We start from the raw sequence: 19,639 nt of genomic DNA, 5'->3' as shown, positions 1-19,639 counted from the left end.
CGAGGGTTGGGCAGTTGCTGGAGTTTCACGTGTTGGTACAATGGGTGTGCAGGACGCTGATCGCTGGGGGCCCCGGCTGTCAATCAAACCTCCCCCGGTGCAGCAGCGAGCTCGCCGGCTGCGAGTCGCAGGAGACACTGGGAGGGGAGTGGTCTTGAGGTGAAATCCTGCCGGCTGTGACCTTTAGATATCGGCGTTTTGGCTCATTAATGCCCTTCGTGGGAAAATGGATAGACTGTGGCATAGTCATAAAAATAAATGAGTGAAAGGAGCCCGAGAGTGGCATCTGTCTGATGCCATTTTAAGATGATGGAACTGGACAAACCAACCTATGTAAAGTTTTTCAGAAAAGGGATTGACTTTGGGATGGTCTCATCGGCTAGAAAAGTAGGGAATTTTCAGGGGTCATGGAAATATCTATTTAAGGAGGGGGGAAGCTTGTTAGAGTCCTAAGGGATAGATCCACTGACAATAACCTGAACTCACTAATTGTAACATCACACCCTCATCTGGTGAGATGCACAGAAGTACAGAGCACCACCCACTGCCAGAAACTTGGCCTGATCAAGCCTCAAGAGGAGGTTCCAGTTCATAGGAAACAGAAGGTAATGAGAACATGTTATAAGACATCATGGTGATGAAATGAAAATGCAGGAAATCACATGGGATAAAGAACCCGTCAAATGGTGAAGGAAATAAAAGTGGAACAGGAAACCACTTTAGGGTAAGAGACTTTCCAAACTTATTAACACAATGTAGTGTTAGTGTGGACCTTGTTTGGATCTTAATTCGAATAAACCATAAAAACCATTTATGAAACAATACTATCAGGGTATTTGCTGAAATAAAGGAGTTACTAAAACCTAAGTTATAGCAATGGCTTACATATCTGGGCTAAAAAGGAGTCTTTATGTCTTTGGGATACATAAGTACTTATAGATGAAATGTCTGGAGTTTAAGCCAAGGGGAAATGTGGGGCAAGTATAGGATCATGAAAAGATTGGCCATTTATTAAATGTTAATGCTGTGTGACGGGTACACAGGAGTTCATCGCATTACATTATTTTCTCTACTTTCATACATTTGAAAAATTCTGTAAGATTAAGCAATCTTGAAGCCCAGTATGATCTTTTGTGCTCATACTGGGCTTCAAGAGCTCATCTAGAATTTAAGTCTCTTCTGTCCTCCAGTTTCACAGCCTGTTGAGCTTGGCCCTAAGGTCTCTGCTGGGGATCCCTGTGGCCCCATCTCCCTCCCAATGTTAAAGACAATGGACCCTTTGCCTCCTCCCTTCCCTTCCTCCAGGTTCACAGGTAAACCCTCCCACCCCACAGAGCACCAATCAACACACTGCTACATTTCACTTTATTTTGCACATAATGAATACTACCAATTGACTAAGCAGTTCCAGGACTGTTAGTGTTCATTAATCAAGAAGTAAATAAAGTCAGAAGGCAAACTTCAATCCCCCTAAACACATATTGCAAGTATAACAGAAACTCCTAACACATGCAACACAGGCTGGTTTTGACACACAGGGAGGCTAAGGAAGAAGGTAAGTACTGAATATTCACATGGGTCAGGCCAGGAGCCATGCTCCAGGAAGCTAGACTATACCAAGCCAGTAATTCACGCTGCCCCCATACACTTCTGCCCTGTGAAGCCCACTGTCCCTTTCCTCCATTTTCGGACTCCTCACTTCCTCTTATTCCAAGGTGGATAATCAATACACAGAAATCCAGGCAGCTCAAATACACTTGCCCAGCTCTATTTGACATGCCACCTCCACAAGCCAGGCTCCAGTTCAGATTCTGTACAGGAAGTTTCCATTGTCATCAAAGAACTCTCGCCCCCTCTGCACTACTTTGCTGCTGAAGTTCTGGTCACCCAGTTCTCCTGCCTTCAACTTTTCCAGTTTCTTCGCACTTGGCAGTCCATCACTGTTGGTGCCCCTAGTGCCCTCACAGTCACAGGTGGAGGACTTCTGCAGCTCTCGCTGATGACCTCGGGCTGCAGCAACAGGCATAAAGCTCTCCTTTTCCAGGCCCTGGATTCCTTTATTCCTTTCCTTCTGTCTCCTTGGTGTATTTGTACTGTGAGTATTCGGTTCTATCACCTTCAAAGCTGTGCTGTGACCTTGGCCTTGGGATGAGGCTTCACCTCCTGACACAGAGAGCAGCTTCCCGGTATCCACGGAGCCTGGAAGCTGGCGGAGCGAGTGAGCAAGCCCAGCTTTCCTAAGGACATTTTGGTCCTGCTTCAGTTTCCGCTCCAATGTGGGCACAAACTTGCTTTTTAAAACCCTTCTGATCACATCGGTGCTAACGTCAAAGCCTTCAGCCAATCTGGGAACTGACCAGGACTCTGGAAATTCTTCATGTAAATACCTACAGGGAAACGAAGCAGTTTTTCAAGTTGTCAAAAAGTCTATCTGAAGAGCTCACTGGTAAATTAGTAGTAAATATGTAAGAGTAGGTCCAAATGTAGGATGTGTTCCATTCCTGTGTGCCAACAGCAACACCCAACCACTCAGAGCACTTTATTTCACATCAACTCACCTCCCCCCACTGAACACCAGCCCGTTAGAACCTGGGGAATGCATGAAGACTGTCCTTCCCTTTAAAGAAGATACAATCAGTGGCAGAGACAGATGTATTAACACAACACTGTGATAAGTGTCACAGCAGAGGATGCTGTGAGCACCCACCAGGGAGATCAGAGTCATTCTGATCAAAATTAAAAATGGCACATAACCGATGGAGGGTTATTTAGCAGATCAATCTGCCCTTGGACCCAGCAACTGTACCTCTGGGAACATATGAAACAACTATGGCCAGTAGATATGTGTGTACGGTTATTCACTGGAGCACTGCTTTCAATAGCAAGCAAGTGCAAACAAGCCAAGTAGCCGTCATAAAAGACTGGTTAACTAAAAGATGACTTACTAAGATTTCTATACAAAATAATGAAAAACTTCTGCCTCTGAAGTGGGAAGATATTAAGTGGGGAAAAAGCATAGACAGCATGTATAGTATACCACTGTTTGTGACTAAGGTGAGAATAAAAATCTGTATTCATAATTGCTGTATTTGCACAAGAAAACCTGGAGAAAGGCCCCCAAAATGGTTAAAAACAGCACCCGCAGGAGCTCGGCTGGAATTACTATTTCTCAATGTGTATACACTATTCTGATCCAATTCTGCGCCATATGTAACCTGTTCAAAACAAACAATAAAAACCTTAGATTTAAACAAGGACCTCTCTACGATATTCTAAGACACGGATCCCGCTCCTGAAAAAAACGTGCACAACCGCGGAAGCTCCTGTCCCTGGACCTTTAGGTTAAGAACGTCCCGATTTACTGCTTTAGGGTTTAAACGTTGCGACTTTCTGCAACTGACCTTTTTATTTTTTTAAAGCTTCAGCAAAATGCGTCACAATGTTAAAAACCATTCAACCAAGATGGCGGGATTATGCAAAATCGTTAAATTACTTTAAAGAAACCCTAAATTATTTTTTAAAAAAGACGTATTAAGAGCGACCCGGTCCCCGGCGCGCGCGGCGGCCTTACCGGATCTGGGCCATGGCCTCCCGCGTCAGAGTCCTGGGCGGCGCCCCCGGCGGCTCCATCTGCCTCCGAATCTTCTGGAACCGGATGGCCTTTTTCTGTCGTTTCAGGGCGCTGAGGGAGAGAACCAACGGCACAAGCCATGCGTGGGGACGACACGGGTGGGTGCAGAGCCTCGGGCTAAGTGGCGGGGCGCCCGGCCCTCTTCTCTTTGTTCACCGCCCCGGGAACCTGACACCTACGACGATGGCCCCTGCGCGAGGCCGCGCTCTACGCGGGGGATGCAAGACGCCTCCGGTGCTGGGACCCGCCGTCCCAAAGGCCCCGAACGCCTGCCCCCGCGCCTCGGAGAAGGGTGAGAAACGAGGGCCGCTGGGGGGGCGGCGGCGGGACGCCCGGCGCCGAGGGGGCGCGGCCTGCAGCGCCGGGGGCGGAAGGCCCTGCTCAGGCCGAGGGCCCGGGGAGGAGCCGGTACCTCTCCACCTCCTGCAGCTCCCGCTCCTCCGGCTCCCAGTCGGAATCGGGGTCGGGCTCGCGGCCGGTGGACCCCGGGCCTGCCACCCCGCGGGTCGCGAACACGCAGCGAGCGACGGCAGCGCGGGCGCGCCCGCCCAGCAAGAGGCTCAGAGCGCCCGCCATGTTGACCCAACTGCCTTCTGCTCGAAACGCGGCAACACCGGAAGCCGCGGGGCGGGGCCGGAAGTGACGGGGCGGTTCCACGTCTTCCCCGCTTCCGGCGGAGGGCGGGCTGTCTGGGCTCGAAGAGTTCCGGGGGCCCTCCCTTCCCTCTGTGACTGTGGGGAGAGCGTCCCAGAGACGCGAGAGTCCGAATGAGGTGGGGGACGCGCCTACAAAACGGCATAAACTTTAATAAAATGACGGGTTCCGTTGCCAAGAGCCAGCCCTCCGCCCCAGCGGCAGCCCAGGCCCGCCCGTCTCCCCCCGGCGGCGGGAAGGACGTCGCCCCTGCGACCCTCCGACGGCGCCCGCCCCGCGCCGGGCTGAGCTCCAGCCCCGCGGCCGCACCCCGGGTTCAGGCCCATCCTCTCGCGACAAATCCAGGCTCAGGGTTCAAGGGCGGAGGTGAGTGCATGGCCGGCCCTGGCCCCTCTTCCTCCACTTTGTAGTCTTTTCTGTTCCGAAAATAATCTTGGGGTATTGGGGAGTTTCCTGGTGTCTTATGTTTGTGCCCTGTGCAAACGGGGGTCCTGGCCGCGGCTTTCAGACTCAGGCTTGGTGGCAGTCTTTCACGGAGCAGGGGTGGTTGAAGGCCCTGTGCCCCTTGGGAAGCCTGAGGGGGTTGTTTCTCCAGCAGAGCTTGAGCGCCGGGCTTCCTCCTGCGTTTACCTGTGGTGGCCGGTGTCCAGGAGCGCGCTGGAACTCTGCGTCAGGGGGGCGGAGGCAGGGCAGAGGGGGAGGTCTTGGGCCTTGGCTGCTCTGTGTTCAGAATTTACCATGGAGGGCAAGGTGCATTCAGTCCATGGGTTACTTACCACTCTTTCCCGTTGCAGAAAATAGCCCTGCTTTGGGGTTAAAGAGGTTGGCACTGATCCTGCCATGGCTCTGTTTATGGCTTCTAGCCTCCTGCTGGCTTGGCCTTCTGCAGTGGAAACATGGGGCCCCCTGAGTTGCTACTCACAACTCTTTCCCAGCTGCTGCCCAATTACCAGCACAGAAGCAGGGCATCCTATGCTCCCCTCCAGCATCTTTACCACACTGCAGTGTAACTGGTGCGTTTGCTGAGTGCTGGGACTGTACTTCTGCCAATTCTATCACTAGGCTCTAGTACACAGGAGGAGGTAAATAAATGGGCCCACTGCCTCCCCCGTTCCCACACTGCTAGAAGTGCCATATTAAATTTTGGGAGCATCCCGGCTGGAATATTTGCTAGTGGGAATTTACACAAGTCAGAGTGACCAAAGCTAGTTTCGAATACTTACGGCTATTGGGCCTGACCCTGGGGATGGGGAAACAGCGCCTTCCAGGTTTCTTCATTGACAATGAACAGGGGCCAGAGGCGGACGGATTTCTTATCCAGTTGAAGTTCCTGGGCTGTAGGTAGCACCGGGAATGATGCAGGAGTGCAGGGTTCATGCTTGGCAGTGGCCCTACGATCCTGGGGATCAACTCGTGGGGTCCAACTGGATGCAGGAAATGAGGAGGGCCCTGCTCTCTGTAGGCTCCTCTCAAGAGGACCAGTGGGAACAGACTCATAGACAGCAGTGGCTGACTGCACAGCCCGTCCTGGTGAGATCTAGGCTAGAGGAGAAAGGCAGCCTCTTACACCACATTTCTGGTGAGGCGAGATCTCCAACCAGTTACTCCTTTGGGGCTCAACAAAAGCAGGCCCCAGCAGGTTTGCTAGTAGCCCAGGGAACAGTGAATGCAGCAGCTGTTTTGTTGGCCCAAGATTTTACTTATCTCCTGTTACAGCCACAGCACTGGCAGTGTGAGGAGAGATTACACAGAAGCCACTGAGGATGGTGGGTCAGTCACGGGTTTGGGGCTATTGCCAGATAGGAATGTAGAGAACCTGTCTTGTGTGAAAAGGTTGAGAGCTGCACCTGGCTGGGTATCGTTACTAAAAAGAAACCAACAGACCCTTTCCTAAGGCCCAGATACACTGCTTTCCCAGGCTCCACCGCCAAATACCATCACATTAGCCTCCTGGGCCATCGCCACCACCATCTGCCAGCACAGCCCTTGTCCCCTGTTCTGCAGAGATGCTGTGTAGGGACCCTCACCCGATACTCAAGCCTTTTCTGGCCCTGGTGGCTGGACTGCACCATGCTGGTGATCTGCTCCACAATACCCAGGCTCCGGATGATATTTTCCCTCCGAAGCAGGGCCTTCAGCCGCGCCAGCTCCTCTTCTTCCACAATTTCTTGAGGCTGCATGGTGTCCAGGTATTCTGGTAGCAGCTACAAGGTACATGAGAGGTGCATGTAAGATCTCTAGTGACCCGTCCCAAACCATCCACGAGTCAACTGCGGGACTCCTGCCCACTCTGCCACTACATCCCTTCCCAGACCCTAGCGCCAGGTTCCCTTTGCTGTGCATCCTCTCACATCCTGTTCCAGAGAGTCGGATCCCAAGTACTCATTAGGAACTCATCTCTCTCTCAGGCAAGGAGGGGAGGACAGTAGAGATTCCCTTTTCTATTAGTTCCAACCCGTTTTCTTGCAGAGAGGCAAGAGCCACAACGCCCCTGACACCTCTTTCTCCCGGGTCCAGCTCCTGTATGCCAGGTGGGTGGAAAGGGCCTGGATCCGGGCCCTGGACCGGCTCTTCTCCCCCGCTGACTCCCCCTGGTTCTGCTCCTTGTTTTCCTTTTTCCTCTTAGTGTCTAAGATCTGCCGCTGCTCCTGCTTGAGGCGGATCTCTTCCCGCTGCTGCCTGGCAAGACACAGCAGCTTCAGACACTGGAGAGATTGTGTTGGGCAGAGGGGGGAGGAAGAGGGCAGGGAATGTGGGGGAGGGAAAAAAGTAGGAAAATTACCATCTGTATGGGGGACTGATGGGAGAAGAAAGAGGGGCAAGATGGGAAACCTACTACACTGAGTCATTAATTCGTAGAATTTATAACGCCATCTCCACCCTGCTGGGGAGCAGTTCAGCTTCAGGGTTTGCCCCTTCCTGAGTAGAGGAGCACACAGGGCAAAGTACCTGGCGCATTCCTCTCTGGCCTTGGAAGCCGCGGTCTCTTGGAAGAGGGAGCTGCTGTGCTTAAAGAAGGGGGCGTACTTCTCCATGTCGGGCCCGGGGTAGATCCTCCGGTACCCCCCGAGGTGGGAATTCTCATAGCACTCCTGGTCCAGCAGAGCTGCCTGAGACAGCTCAGTTTGTTCTCGCCTGTGAAAAACAAGCTCAGGGTGAGCCCAGGGAGGTCCGTGAGAGGGCCTAGTCGGGAAAGGAAGTCTGAGAACCTGCTCTTTGTTCCTTCCTTCCTTTGTTTTAGATGAAGTTGGGATCATACAACAGCATTTTTAAATGGCTGCCGAGTATTCTAGTTCATGATGGTACCTCTGGTTATTAAGTCCAGTCATTTTCGACCTTTTATCCCCATTGGAAGACACAATTCATAGTCATGTGCACAGTCCAATCTCACATGAACATCCAGGGCACGTAGTTACCCTTCACCTCCACCTCACACAAACATTTGAGGGCCTACTGTGTGCCAGGCCCTCAGGATATTATGGCAAATCAAATACACTCTGGCCCTGCATCTTGCAATGCAAGTGGGAAAGAGTGATATTATTATAAGAATAACCCTAAATCTACTCCAATTCACTTTTTATTGTCTTTTTTTAAGAGAGAGAGAGAAACATTGATTTGTTGCTCCACTTATTGATGCATCATTGGTTGGTTCTTATTTGTGCCCTGACCGGGGATTGAACACACAACCTTGATATATCGGGAAGGCGCTCAATCAACTGAGCTACCTGGTCAGGGCCAATTCATTTTTACGATTCATTAACAAACTGTAATTTAGAATCAGCAACAAATTACCATGTTTGTAACCCATTTTAAAATTAAATCAATAGTGGGTGAACAATACTGGTTTAAACTGTCCCCTAAAAACAAATAAACTGTTCCCTGATATTGAATGACTAAACTGTTGTGTATTTCATTACTATAAACTTTCTTGGGAATTGTTTTCAACAGGAACTTTGTCTGTTTGTGAAAACATCCGCATGGCCCAAAAGAACACTGATTGGCCCTGAAGGGGGGGGAAGGGGATGGGACAGCTGGGTAGCTGGAGGAGTAGGGCAGGAGGCAGACTAGTCACTGTATCTTGTGCACTTTGAACACGGCATGTGATGTATTGTCAGGAGACTGATAGCAAAGAGGACAAGTCACACAGCGGAACACGCTGGCCCCGGCATACCTGGCCTCCCGCAGCTCTTGGCGGCACTGGGAGAGACGCTCTCTGACACGACGCTTCTCTTCCTCTAGCACCTTCCTCCTGTCAGAGCCCCGGAGGTTGGCAAGGATCATGGCATCACAGAGCAGTGCGTCCTTCACTTCCCGATCCAGGCGTGAGTCAGTGGTGAAGCTTGGAGAGTGGTTCACCTGCCAGGAGGAGTTGTTATCCACCCCCTTCCCAGACCGCCTGCACAGGCGGTGGTCCCTGGCGGGCCCTGCTAGCGCGTCTAGGAGAGATGTCCCCCTCTGGTGGCCTCAGCCAGGGCCACAGGACCCTGCCACAGAGATCCCTCTAGCACAGGCCGGTGAGAGCCACTCAGACCGCCTGCCCATGTAGATAGGACGCCCTAAAAGGAAAGGATGACACGAGAAACATTTGGGATCCAAAACCTGGATTCCCCTGGTGGAGGCCAGAGACCGCCGAGATCTGACTCAGGGGGCCCAAAGGGTAGGGATCTCATGCCTTCTGCAGTTCCTGCCCACCCCTGTGCCGCCGCGTCCCCCTTCTCTGGTCCACCACCTGAGTGTACTCCAGTCCTCGGTGTCCTGTTCAAGGAGGCCTTTGGACCTTGGTTTTGCAAAGCCTAGGAGATAATCCTCACCTCCAGAAGCCAGGGCTTCAGCTTGTGGTCCAGCAAGATGTCAAAACCAAGGATCTCAAAACAGGCACAAGTACCTCCACTCAAATGTTGGGGAAAACAAGTTCGGTAGTTGTGGCGAAGGACAGCGTGGGCCGAGATGATGGTTTTGATGATGATGTCTTCGATGTCCCCCCACATCTCTCGGGGGTCGTAGCTGTGTTCCCGCAGCCAGGCATTGAGCGTCGACAGCTTCCTGTGAGGCCCAGTGCTCAGAGGAAGACGGGTTTCTCTGCCAGTGGGGCTGGGCTGCAGGCAGGAGGCTCCCTAACTCTTGCCTAACTCCATGCCTAGGTCCCTTGTGCTTTAAGGGGTGGCTACCAGCTTGGAGCAGGGTTTGCTATCAGGGTGGGGTTCGGGCCACACTAGGTGGGTGGTCAGGCACAGGATGAGGGTCTGTAAAGGCAGAGTTTTCCTGAGCAGCCAGCCTCCCAAGAGCCAGTCTCAGTTTCTTTCATGGGCTGCTGAGACTGGGGCAGAGGAGCAGAGGAAGAAATCAGAGTAGGGAGTGAGTACCTCTTACTGCCCACGGCGTCATCCCGGACAAAATTGTTGTTGTGTTTGTTGATGGCGTAGTTGGTCAGGTGCATGCAGACATCATCCTGGGGAGAGGGCGGTCAGCCTGTGGTCTCAGAGCCATGCGGCTCTCCGCGCCAGCCCCTCACTGCCTTTGGAGTACCCACCCCTCCCAGGACTGCTCATCTCCTGTCTCTCCTCTAGGGAGGACGGCTCCTGGGGAGGAACATGTGCTCAGGGGCTCACCAACTTCACTCCTTGTTGTGGGTGAAAAGCTAGCAGCACCACAAGCCTCTCTACCTGGTGTCTCCAAAAACCCCTTGGCGATTAGGGAAAGGAAAGTGTGCCACCCTGTCCCCAGGGTGCCCCAGGTCCCTTACTAGGTTGCTGTGGTTGGGCTCCACATAGGGCATGGTGGCAAAGCGGGCCAGGCCTTCCTCGTACATGAAGATCCGGAGTGGGTCGCAGGAGGTGAGCAGGACGTAGATTCGCATGTCAAACTTGAAGCCGTCGATGAGGAAGGGCTGAGAGTGCGCAGACCCCCGGGGAGAGAGAATCACGCTGTGAAGTGCTTACTCTGTGTCACACATGGCCATGAGCGCTTCGAATACGTAACGACTCGTGTAACTTTCACAGTAGTCATACGACATGGTTACTGTTACCATTCCCATTAACAAATGAGGAAACTGAGGCCCAAACCCAGTATATCTAAGAAGTGGAAAAACTTGGATGCAAACCCAGGCAGGCAAGCTCTGTACCAGGGCTCCATAGGGCCTCCAAGATGGGGGGGGGGGCGGAAGGGGAGGAGCCTGGAACTGGCTGCCTCCCTGGCTTTGGGAGAGAAGGGTACCCCAATGCTGGCAGAGGGACCTGGTGGTCCCGAGGCACCCTTCACCTTGGAGATGTACTGCTGGCAGATCATATGCTCTCCCGTCTTGATGTCCCGAGGATTTCGGGTGATGAAGATGCCCCGGCCCTGGCAGCCACTGTCCGGCTTGCAGATAAACGTTCGGGTTCTCCGCTGACGACCACAGGCCAAGAAGTCCCCGTAGCTGTGTGCAGACGGGAGCCGTCAGAAGGTCCCTGTCCCAGGGCCCCAAGGCGGCCCTCCTGCCCTCCTGGAGCCCTCAGGCTCAGAGCACTCCACTTCTGTCCCCCAAGGCGTTCAAGGTCACGATCAGGGTCAGGAGGCCCTTTCCAGCCCAGTGCCCTTGCTCACTCGGCCGGGAGGCACCAGGTGCGCGGGAAGATGTTGTACTCCAACGGGTAGATTTTCTGCATGCGCTTCAGATTTCGAGCCAGTAAGTCTTTGCGGCAGATTTCTGTCATGCCAGGGAAGTGGTTGATTTTCTGAAATGGAGCCAGTTGGTTACACTACCCCCCCAGAGGAAGCGGCGGTTCCCGGGGCCAGAAAGCGGTTGGAGGACGACTGGGAAGGTCAAGATAGAAGTGAGTGCAGGTAAACACTACCTAGTCCCCAGGAGGAAACCTACGGCACCTGAGAAAACCCTCCTTGGCCTCTCCCCCAAGAAACACAGAACACTGAGGTTAGGAAATGAGGGGTAGTGAGAAGGAGCTAGATAAGATTTTGGACCTTCTAGCTCCCTTATAGCATCCCTCACGCCACCAGGGACAAGTCCTGTAAGAGTAACCGATGTGGCAGCACAGAGCATCTCCCCAGAGAGAATAGGACACTGGGCACCGGCCCACAGAACGCACCAGAACACACCACCACAGCAGCCTCGAGGGCACGGCGCTGCCCGGCAGCTATGCCCTCCAGCAGGCAGCACCGCACCAGGGCTCGGGGTCCCCTTCACAAAAGAGATCTGCCACTCGGGGTGGTTTTTGAGGATTGAATGAGGTAGGAACCTAAAGGCAGTGTCTGACTCTGGCCCTTCTCGTGGGACAGGTTACAGACCCTTTTAAATCATTTTACTGCTAACCACCACAAAGACCCCATGAGAGGACCACAAAATTACCATGCAGAAGTTATATGCTTCTCGAGAAGCCTGGTCTTTCTTTCTTATCTTTCTTTTTTTTTTTAATCCTCACTTGAGGATATTTTTTCCATTGCTTTTCAGAGAGTGTGGAATGGGGGGGGGGGGTAGAGGGAGAGAGAGAGAAAAGAGAAACATGGATGTGAGACAGACACATCGATTGGTTGCCTCCCGGATGAGACCAGGGCCAGGGATCGAGCCTGCAACCGAGGTACGTGCCCTTGGGTGGAATCGAGCCCAGGACCTTTCTGTCCACGGGCCGATGCTCTAACCACTGAGCCACACTGGCCAGGGCCTGGTCCGACTTTTCCTGACTTTCTTGCGGCCAAGAAGGGCCCCATCCTGACTCCTAGTGGAGGCGGGATGCTAGGCTAAGCTGCTTGGAAGGCTGGATCACTCAGCTGGCTGTGTGTCTGAATGAGTCTTCCCCTGTGGTGGGCTCACCTGCCCTGGAGGAGGCCAGCTGGGCACACATGCCCCCAGGCAAACAGCAGATACTGAGATAGGATGTGCCCAGCAGGCACTTCCTCAGCTACTAGGAGTTCCAGATACTTAAGAGGAGAGTATTTCCATTGGAACAGAAGCCCCCGGCCATGGCCTTTCCTGCTCTGCACAGGGGTCTAGCCACAGAGGGACAGCCTCAGGCGCTGGGCAGAAGCAGGGAAGTAGCAGCTCTGCGGCCACAGCCCTTTTAGGAACTTGGGTCAGGAGGGTGTACCTGAAACCTCTTCATGTCCAAGACCCGTTCGAGGGAGACAGAGCAGTCCGTCCAGTACACACTCCACTCCTCGTCTTCCCCCACCTCCTTGAAGCCACACATTTGGGCTGCCCGCCGCACTGTGGAGAGAGGGAGGTCGGGGGTGCTGGCCTGGGCACTGGCAACAAGCCTTGGGACAGTGTCTGGGTGAGGTCAGAAGGAGCACTAACTGGCGAGCAGATGGGAGGGGGAAGCAGCTCTTACCTCAGGTCTGCACTGTAGTTGCCACGTGACAACTCCAAGTTCATGAAGCTGTCAGGGCCCCTCCAAAATCTGTGACAGAGAAAACTAGAGCCTGGCTCTCTGCTCCTGTGATTCCTCTCTCAATTAGGACGGTTTCTGGCCTTGGTAGGGGTCACACTGGCACCTCACATTTTGGGTGGCCCCTTGCACAGATGACAGTAGGGGTAAGAGGGAAGACACGGCTGACCTAGCTGGTGATTTTCTTAAAAATTGCTGAAGCCGCAAGAGCTTCCTTGAGAAAAAAACACGGTTTTAACCTGGTCGCGTCTCATTTCTAATAAAAACTGAAAAGGGGGAGGCAATGGTGACTTTCAGCCATTTTTTTCTTGTTAGCTAACTGAGATTCCCACGGTACCACTGAGACTAACTGGAACTGTGATGTCTCAGCTGCCAGGGGCTGAGCCAGGGGGCTCAATACAGGCCACAGGCCAGCCTGACAAGATCCAGGGGCTGGGAGCCTGATTGGGGGACCATCCCCAGAAGAAAAGTGACAGCAGACGGTGCCCTGATGTGCAGTGGTGCGAGTGACGAGCCGGGCGCTTACCGCTCTCGTATCTGCAGTTGGTCAGGTTGATGGCCAGGGTTCTGGAATGCAGGAAGAGCAGAAATCAGGCACGACGGGAGAGGAGGGCAGACCCTGGGCCGCCAGGCACCCAGATGAACAGACACCCAACACATTCGCAGTGCAATTCGTTTCTTCCCGAAGCCACTTGAGGGCCAGGATGACATGAGACGTGCTGAAGTTCTACACTAAGCCAGCCCAAAGGGTGCTGAGGTGTGTGTTTCCTCTGTACCGAAAGGTTAGCGGTGCTCCAGTATTCCCCGGCGTCCTTCCCGGGCTAACGGGAGGACCGTGGGTCCCAGCCCGACTACAAAGAGACGTTAGGGGGTGAGTCTGGGGCCGGGCAGGCGAGGGGGTCCAGGGAAGGGTTACCTGCATTTCCGCCTTCTCTTTCGTCTCCCAGCCTCCGAGTCAGCTACGCCCGCTGGGGCTGTGTCTTTTTTCGGTATTTGCGTGGCCACGATGGACAAGTCGGCTCCACTGTCCAGTGCCTTCCGGTCGGCCCCGGAGCGTGTCTGCCGAGAAGGCTTAGCGGCGCCGGTGACTTCCCCCTTGTCGCACTCCTCCCCGGATTCCTCTTCTGCAGCATAGTCTTCCTCGGATTCACTGGTCTTCGAGGCCCCTGGCTCCATCCTTTAGGCTCTGGAGGCACAGGGGCGGGAGCGAGATGTGCCCGGAGCCCCTCCAGGCCGGGCAGGCGGCGGGGGTGACCCCAGGAGCGCCCGGGGTTGGAAGGGACTGCTGCTGCTTCTCCAGAACCGGACGAGCCCACTGCGGAGGGGCCGCTTCCGAGCCCGGTGGGGGCCCTGAGCCCCCGTGACATGCTGGACTGGGAGACAAGCCCGGACACCCAGGATCGCCCCACCGCACCCCGGCTGCAGCAGAGGCCGCACAGAGCCACGGCCGCGGCCACGGCTGCTTTTGTTTTCCAGTGGGAAGGGGGATGGCTGGAGGCGGCGGGACCTGGGGTGGGGCGCTGGGGGGGCTGTGCTTTTAAAACAGAGCAAAGGAGCCAAGGCCCCCCTGGCCGGCCGCTACCCGTCCCGGGACTCAGTTTCCCCAAAGGGAAGAACTGGGGCCGGGCAGCCTTGGCTGTGATGGCGCAGGGGGCCCCCAGGACTCTGCCCGGGAGGAGAGGACACTGACTGCTGGGTCCGCTCCTAGTGGCCTGGGACAGGACTCGGCCGGTCGCTCATGTCCGCCCTTCCTTCCCGCTGTCGCTGGGCCTCCGGGACCGCCTCCTTGTTCCTTCCGCGGGACTTGCTGTCCCCGCTGATCGCAAGGGGGAGCCGGCTCCCCACGGGGTTTGCTCTTAGCGGAGCGATCCCGGCGGCGGCCCGGGGGTGGCGCCTTCCGCAAGCCGGCTGCCACCGCCCACTGTCGCCATGGACACGAGAGCGGCCCCCATTGGAGCAGCGTTCTGGGGGCGGGGCCTCCCGGGAGCCACACCCGCCCGGCCGTGTTCTGGAGGCTCCCGCGCGCTCTGGGGGAGGCCCGCTTCCGGTGGCAGCTGCCGGGGTGCATCATGGGACTTGTAGTCCTTCCGCTTCGATGCCCGTTCGCTCAAACCCACGGCCGCTCTTGAACCAGCGGGCAAAGCACGGAATTTGGGCAACTCTGTTCGGTCGACACACCTGCTTGCCTGTGTTACCTTTTTTTTTAAATAACCGCGCCTGGGCAGTCTGCGCCCGGGAGGGGCAGCCGCCATTCGCACCCGTGCCCCCCTGGTGGCCGAGACAGCTCCACTGCCTAAGGAGAAACAACCGCCTCCTCAGGCTGCTCCTTCGCTCTCTTTTTCACATCCATCTAGAGGACACTTCAAAAACGTCCCTCCTTTAGCCCTGGCCGGGTGGCTCAGTTGGTGAGTGTCCTCCCAGCACAAGGCTGCAGTCCCATCCCGGGTCAGGGCACATACAAGAGTCAGCCAGCTGCGCATGGCTCTCTCTCCCCCCTTTCCCCTCTAAAATGAATAAATTCAAACCGTTTAAAATTTTCCTCCTTTAAAAAGACACTTTCTGATTCACAGCCTTCTCGGTCTTTCTTCAGCATGTGATACCCTTGATTACCCTTTCCTTGAAACACTTTGGTGTCCTTTGCCTTCCAGGACACTCCCTTTTCTTTCTTTTGACAAATATTTAGTGTTCCTGGCGATGTTCCAGGACCTGAACCATCATTTCTTGCCTGAATTGCCATCATTCAGCAGCCTGGACTCCCTGACTCCATCCATCCATCCAATACAGCTACAGTAGTCTTCCTAAAATGCAAATGTTACTCCTCCGTGGAAGACTCCTCAGGATTTCCCATTCGGTGAAATCCAATACCTCTTAGTACGTAAGTCCTTCATCAAAAAGCAAGCAGAGGTGGACGGGCCTCTGCTAGATCAGCCCTTCATACTACTCTCAAAGCCCAGGGCTCTGAGAACAAAGGGTCCCCTATGTGTTCCATCCTCAAGATTAGAAAGCGCTTCCATATAAATTCCTTTCTTGAGAACTCACAAAGTATATAAATGGCTGAGAAAACCATAAAGAAAACCTACTGATTTTCCCCCCTTTTTTATGGAAAAACTTACTGAGCCAGAGAAGGCTTTCCCCTGACCATCAGTCCTAGGGATTAAGTGGGGAGATCCTCAAGTGGGGTATTTGGGCTCATCACCTTGGACACAAAACCCACTTTGCTATAATGGTCACCTGCACACCCTTCAGAGGGTGAACAGGCAAAATAAAGTGGAGCCTGTATATGCAGAGGGTGCAGAAAGAGGCACTAAGCTAAGCAGTACATGACACTGTGCATGCCCCCTTCTCAACGACAGGCTGGACATCCCTGGGGCTCGCCCAAGAAGAAAGGTAAGTAAGAAGCAATAGATACATCCATGAGAGCTCATGCATTCGATTTATTCCAACGTATCTCCTCTTGAAAGAGACCATTTTTATCAGTTCTGGATCCCTCCTCTTAGGCCGACACAAGTGAGAAGGCAGTTGTGAAAACGCCCAAATCGCTGTTGAAAGGGACATAGATCAGTTAGAAAAATAAATACTTCCGGAAGGATTACTGCTCCTCCTGGGCTATCAAGGCCACCAGTGCTGCCCGGACCTCTTCTGCCTGGGCTGGGGGCAGCAAACAGTCTTGAATGAGGGCCAGAGCGGCTGCCTCGGTCAGGCTGCTGAAGTCCTGGGATGTTTTGACAGGGAGGTGCCCAGCCAACTCACAGAGGGCAACATTGAACGCCTCGCCTTCCTTTATCCCAAAGCTGGACTTCCGGGGCCAGAGGATTACCCGGACCCCTGTGAGGGCTGAGGAAGGTGAACTCTTTCCAGGTGAGGCTCCCCGGGTCACAAACAAGTTATGTGCAATCTCACGGTCAGTCAGATAGTCAGTGGCTCGACAGACCCTGCTTACCAAGGCTTCCAAGTCTGACCCTGGCCCACTGGTGTAAAAGAGAAAGCCAGGAGCTGGGACAGCCTGGAGCAAGTGCAAATGGCCCCCAGGGTCCAGAGGCTCACTTGGTGCCCCCTCCACAGGCAGTCTGTGGGCCAGGTAATAGCCATGCAGGTGGAGGTGGTTCACGGAGGCCAAGCCACCCAGACTGTTGAAGCCGACACGAAAACCTGGGTGTGAGCTCAGCAGTACAGCCTCGAGCCCGGCTCGCAGTGCACCTGGCAGCAGGCGCTGGGGGAGTCCCCGGATGGGCTCGGGCACCAGCAGCACATGGCCCCACTCTAGGGGGCTGACGTTGACCATCACGAGGATATCCTCTTGCTCAAGAACACCTGGGAGATCAGGCTCCCGGCGCAAACGGAAAAGGACTTCTCCCGGCCGGATTTTGTTGAAGTTAAACTGTTCAGGGTCAAAGGGCTGCCTCACACTCTTGATGTTCTGGGGGGGCCGCCTCTGCACCCCTCGCTCCACATTCAGCTGAGCCACAAAACCTATGGAACCAGGGAGGGTTTGGGTCTGCAGCTCCCCCAGGCAGTATCGGAACAGCCCCAGCTCCATCCGCTGCCTCCAGGCAGAGCAGAGTGCAGAGTCAAAAGGAGAAAGCTGCAGCGTGTCTGGGAGGCTGGGTGCATCCCTCGACCACTGAATCCCATCCCACACGAGTTCCTTCTGTCCGTAGACAAAGTCAGGAATGCCTTGCTCTTCCCAGTCCTCCTCATGTGGAGGCAGCAAATAGGAAGTTTCATTTGAACCATTTGAAACAGCCATGGGGCTGACCTGAAAAATCATAAGAGGGGAGAAAAACACTTGAGACTACCCCATATGCTAACCAGCCCCACCAGGGACTGCTGGGTGACAGAATGCCCATTTAATAATGTACATGAGAAATATGCCAAGTAGCACAAAATGTCTTACTGGCTGGTCAGTATAATCCCTCCTCTGCACAAAAAAATCTACCAGGAAGCAAAATTATAACCAGAAGGTCACTCAATAAACTCTTAGGTTCACAGCAAAGTGAGGTGGCTGGAAGATCTAGCTCACAGCTGGCCACCATGGCTCCAGGCCGATTCCCACATCTTCGCCGTGAAGAGACGAAGTCTCACCACGAAGTCCAGGGATTTGCCTTGGCTGGGAAGCGCTCCCTCTCCTCAGCTGAGACCCAGTGATGGCTTCTTGCTCTTTGCCTAACCGTTCACTAACTAGAGACCAACAACCCCTTCAAAATGACCTGTACACTCAAGTCGCTTTGACTGGTTTTGGTGTTCGTTCCAAAAACTGGAAGTTACTCTGCAGCCTCCATGTCCTGGGATGGAGTATTTCCACCATGATGGCAACGGTGGGGCTCATACCCTAATTACTGACATAGTGAGTCTTACCAGAGTCGCTCTCAGATGATCATCTTGTTACTGAGGTCTGGGCAAACTACAGTCACTCAGTAAACATTTACTCAACAAATGCCACATCTCAGTTCCTGGATTTCACAATTCTCAGTAGCTCATGGGGCTTACAGTGCAGTGGGGGAAACAGACATCACCCGAGTAAATATAAACTGCAAACAAGATACATGCCCTGGAGAAGCGCTGGGTACTCTGCCAGAGTAGGACAGATTCCTAATCTATTCTAGGGAATCAGAAAAGGCTTCCATGAGGATACTACGTAAGAGGAACTGCCCCACGGGCGTGGCTCAGAGGTTGAGCATGGACCTAAGAACCAGGAGATCACGGTTGGATTCCCCGTCAGGGCACATGCCCGGGTTGCAGGCTCCATCCCCAGCACGGGGCGTGCAGGAGGCAGCTCATCCATGACTCTTTCATCATTGATGTTTCTCTCTCTCTCCCTCTCCCTGAAGTCAATAAAAAAATTTTAAAAAATAGGAACTGACAGCCCACAGTGTCTGAAACAACACAGAACCTCCCCCCCCCCCCCCCCAGGAGATGGCAGAGAGAAGCTGAAGTCCGGTTGCAGAGGGGCCAGAGTCAAGAATTCACGCCTACAGTTTCATCTGTCAGGGCCGCCCCTCGGCAAGGCTGAAAACGAAAGTAATAATCTCATCGCCGCCACCTTGCAGTCTGTCTGGGCAGCTTGGCATCCTCGCCGTTTGGGCTCGTTCATTCATTCATTCACCCACTCAATCATTCGCTCATTCACTCATTCATTCGTTCACTCATTCATTCATTCACGCACTCATTCATTCGTTCACTCATTCATTCACTCACTCGTTCGTTCATTCACTCATTCACTCACTCATTCATTCATTCATTCATTCATGAGCAGCCTCGGTCGTGCATTTGGAAACGGGCACCCACCTTGCAGGGCCGTTGCACAAGTCGCAGTCACGATGCACACGGCGTCTGGCACCCGGGGAGTGTGGGGGGCTCTCCAGCCGGCAGCCTCAGCAGGCGGCGGGTTTACGGTGATTCCCGGAAAGGCGGCGAGGGGCTTGCCACCCGCGAGGCGGGGGCCGGGTGGTCACGTCTGCCTGGAAAAGCCGTCCTCGGGCTCAGGGGCAGCCACTCAGCCAGTTCCCCCGTCACCCTGGCTCCAGAGCCTTCCCCGCTGCTCCTTACCTGACCTCGCCCAAGGCCGCCGCCGCCACCGCCGCCGCCACCTGACCGCAGGTGAGACGGAAGCTCCGCGCGTCCTACCCCAAGCGCCCACTGCGGCCATGGCGAGGTCGTGGTGCCCTGCACGCATGCGCAGCCTGTGCGTGGTGCCCTCCACGCATGCGCAGCCTGCACGCACATACGCACGCACGCAAGCACGTAGGCGGTGTGCCGCGCCCACCCACCCCTAGAGGCGGGGCCATGAGGTCTGGGCCCCTCCCAGGAGCGCCTGGCCCCGCCCTGGCCCCGCCCCCAGCTCTCCAGGGACCGCCCCGAGCGGGGAGGCGGCGGCTGACCCCGCCTGGGAACCGCCGGGCGCTTTCAGGACGGGGCGGGCGCGGGGGGGGGGGGGGGCGGTGGCCCCAGGAGCGGTTGCCGCGGGGACGGGGCGGGG

At 54.6% G+C, this 19,639-nt stretch overlaps 3 protein-coding genes across 3 annotated transcripts; all 3 read right to left on the bottom strand.

Annotated features, from left to right (window-relative positions):
• Window positions 1–1,348: 1,348 nt before the first annotated feature.
• Window positions 1,349–3,881, bottom strand: NGRN (neugrin, neurite outgrowth associated). The gene is made up of 2 exons (XM_016217156.2): window positions 3,572–3,881; window positions 1,349–2,387 (listed from the first exon to the last, which is right to left on the bottom strand). Exons 1-2 carry the CDS (start codon window positions 3,628–3,630, stop codon window positions 1,805–1,807), a joined length of 642 nt encoding a protein of 213 aa, XP_016072642.2. The 5' UTR covers window positions 3,631–3,881; the 3' UTR covers window positions 1,349–1,804.
• A 1,030-nt stretch (window positions 3,882–4,911) lies between these two features.
• On the bottom strand, window positions 4,912–14,276 carry TTLL13 (tubulin tyrosine ligase like 13). Its single transcript, XM_087829146.1, has 14 exons — window positions 13,580–14,276; window positions 13,190–13,230; window positions 12,364–12,482; window positions 10,868–10,998; window positions 10,544–10,700; window positions 10,029–10,172; window positions 9,649–9,734; window positions 9,097–9,328; window positions 8,457–8,641; window positions 7,235–7,420; window positions 6,784–6,964; window positions 6,313–6,489; window positions 5,509–5,827; window positions 4,912–5,168 (listed from the first exon to the last, which is right to left on the bottom strand). Exons 1-14 carry the CDS (start codon window positions 13,837–13,839, stop codon window positions 4,912–4,914), a joined length of 2,475 nt encoding a protein of 824 aa, XP_087685272.1. The 5' UTR covers window positions 13,840–14,276.
• Window positions 14,277–16,077: 1,801 nt separating this feature from the next.
• Window positions 16,078–19,233, bottom strand: GDPGP1 (GDP-D-glucose phosphorylase 1). The gene is made up of 2 exons (XM_016217153.2): window positions 18,949–19,233; window positions 16,078–17,419 (listed from the first exon to the last, which is right to left on the bottom strand). Exon 2 carries the CDS (start codon window positions 17,408–17,410, stop codon window positions 16,253–16,255), a length of 1,158 nt encoding a protein of 385 aa, XP_016072639.2. The 5' UTR covers window positions 17,411–17,419; window positions 18,949–19,233; the 3' UTR covers window positions 16,078–16,252.
• Between the last annotated feature and the right edge of the window lie 406 nt (window positions 19,234–19,639).

The sequence above is a fragment of the Miniopterus natalensis genome, chromosome 22 (assembly GCF_054644295.1).
Source record: "Miniopterus natalensis isolate mMinNat1 chromosome 22, mMinNat1.hap1, whole genome shotgun sequence".
In the NCBI taxonomy this organism is placed as follows: domain Eukaryota; kingdom Metazoa; phylum Chordata; class Mammalia; order Chiroptera; family Miniopteridae; genus Miniopterus; species Miniopterus natalensis.
The sequence above is the reverse complement of the archived record's forward strand: the minus strand, read 5'-3'. Positions and strand labels throughout refer to the sequence as shown.

Excerpts from the sequence above, each read along its gene's own strand:
- NGRN (XM_016217156.2), bottom strand. The coding sequence starts at position 3,630 with ATGGAGCCGCCGGGGGCGCCGCCCAGGACTCTGACGCGGGAGGCCATG. Across the intron at positions 2,388-3,571 it reads GAGGCCATGGCCCAGATCCG|GTATTTACATGAAGAATTTC; the intron begins GTAAGGCCGCCG and ends GTTTCCCTGTAG.
- TTLL13 (XM_087829146.1), bottom strand. The coding sequence starts at position 13,839 with ATGGAGCCAGGGGCCTCGAAGACCAGTGAATCCGAGGAAGACTATGCT. Across the intron at positions 9,735-10,028 it reads AGCCCAACCACAGCAACCTA|GATGATGTCTGCATGCACCT; the intron begins GTAAGGGACCTG and ends CCCTCTCCCCAG. Across the intron at positions 7,421-8,456 it reads CAAGAGCTGCGGGAGGCCAG|GCGAGAACAAACTGAGCTGT; the intron begins GTATGCCGGGGC and ends TGTTTTTCACAG.
- GDPGP1 (XM_016217153.2), bottom strand. The coding sequence starts at position 17,410 with ATGGCTGTTTCAAATGGTTCAAATGAAACTTCCTATTTGCTGCCTCCA.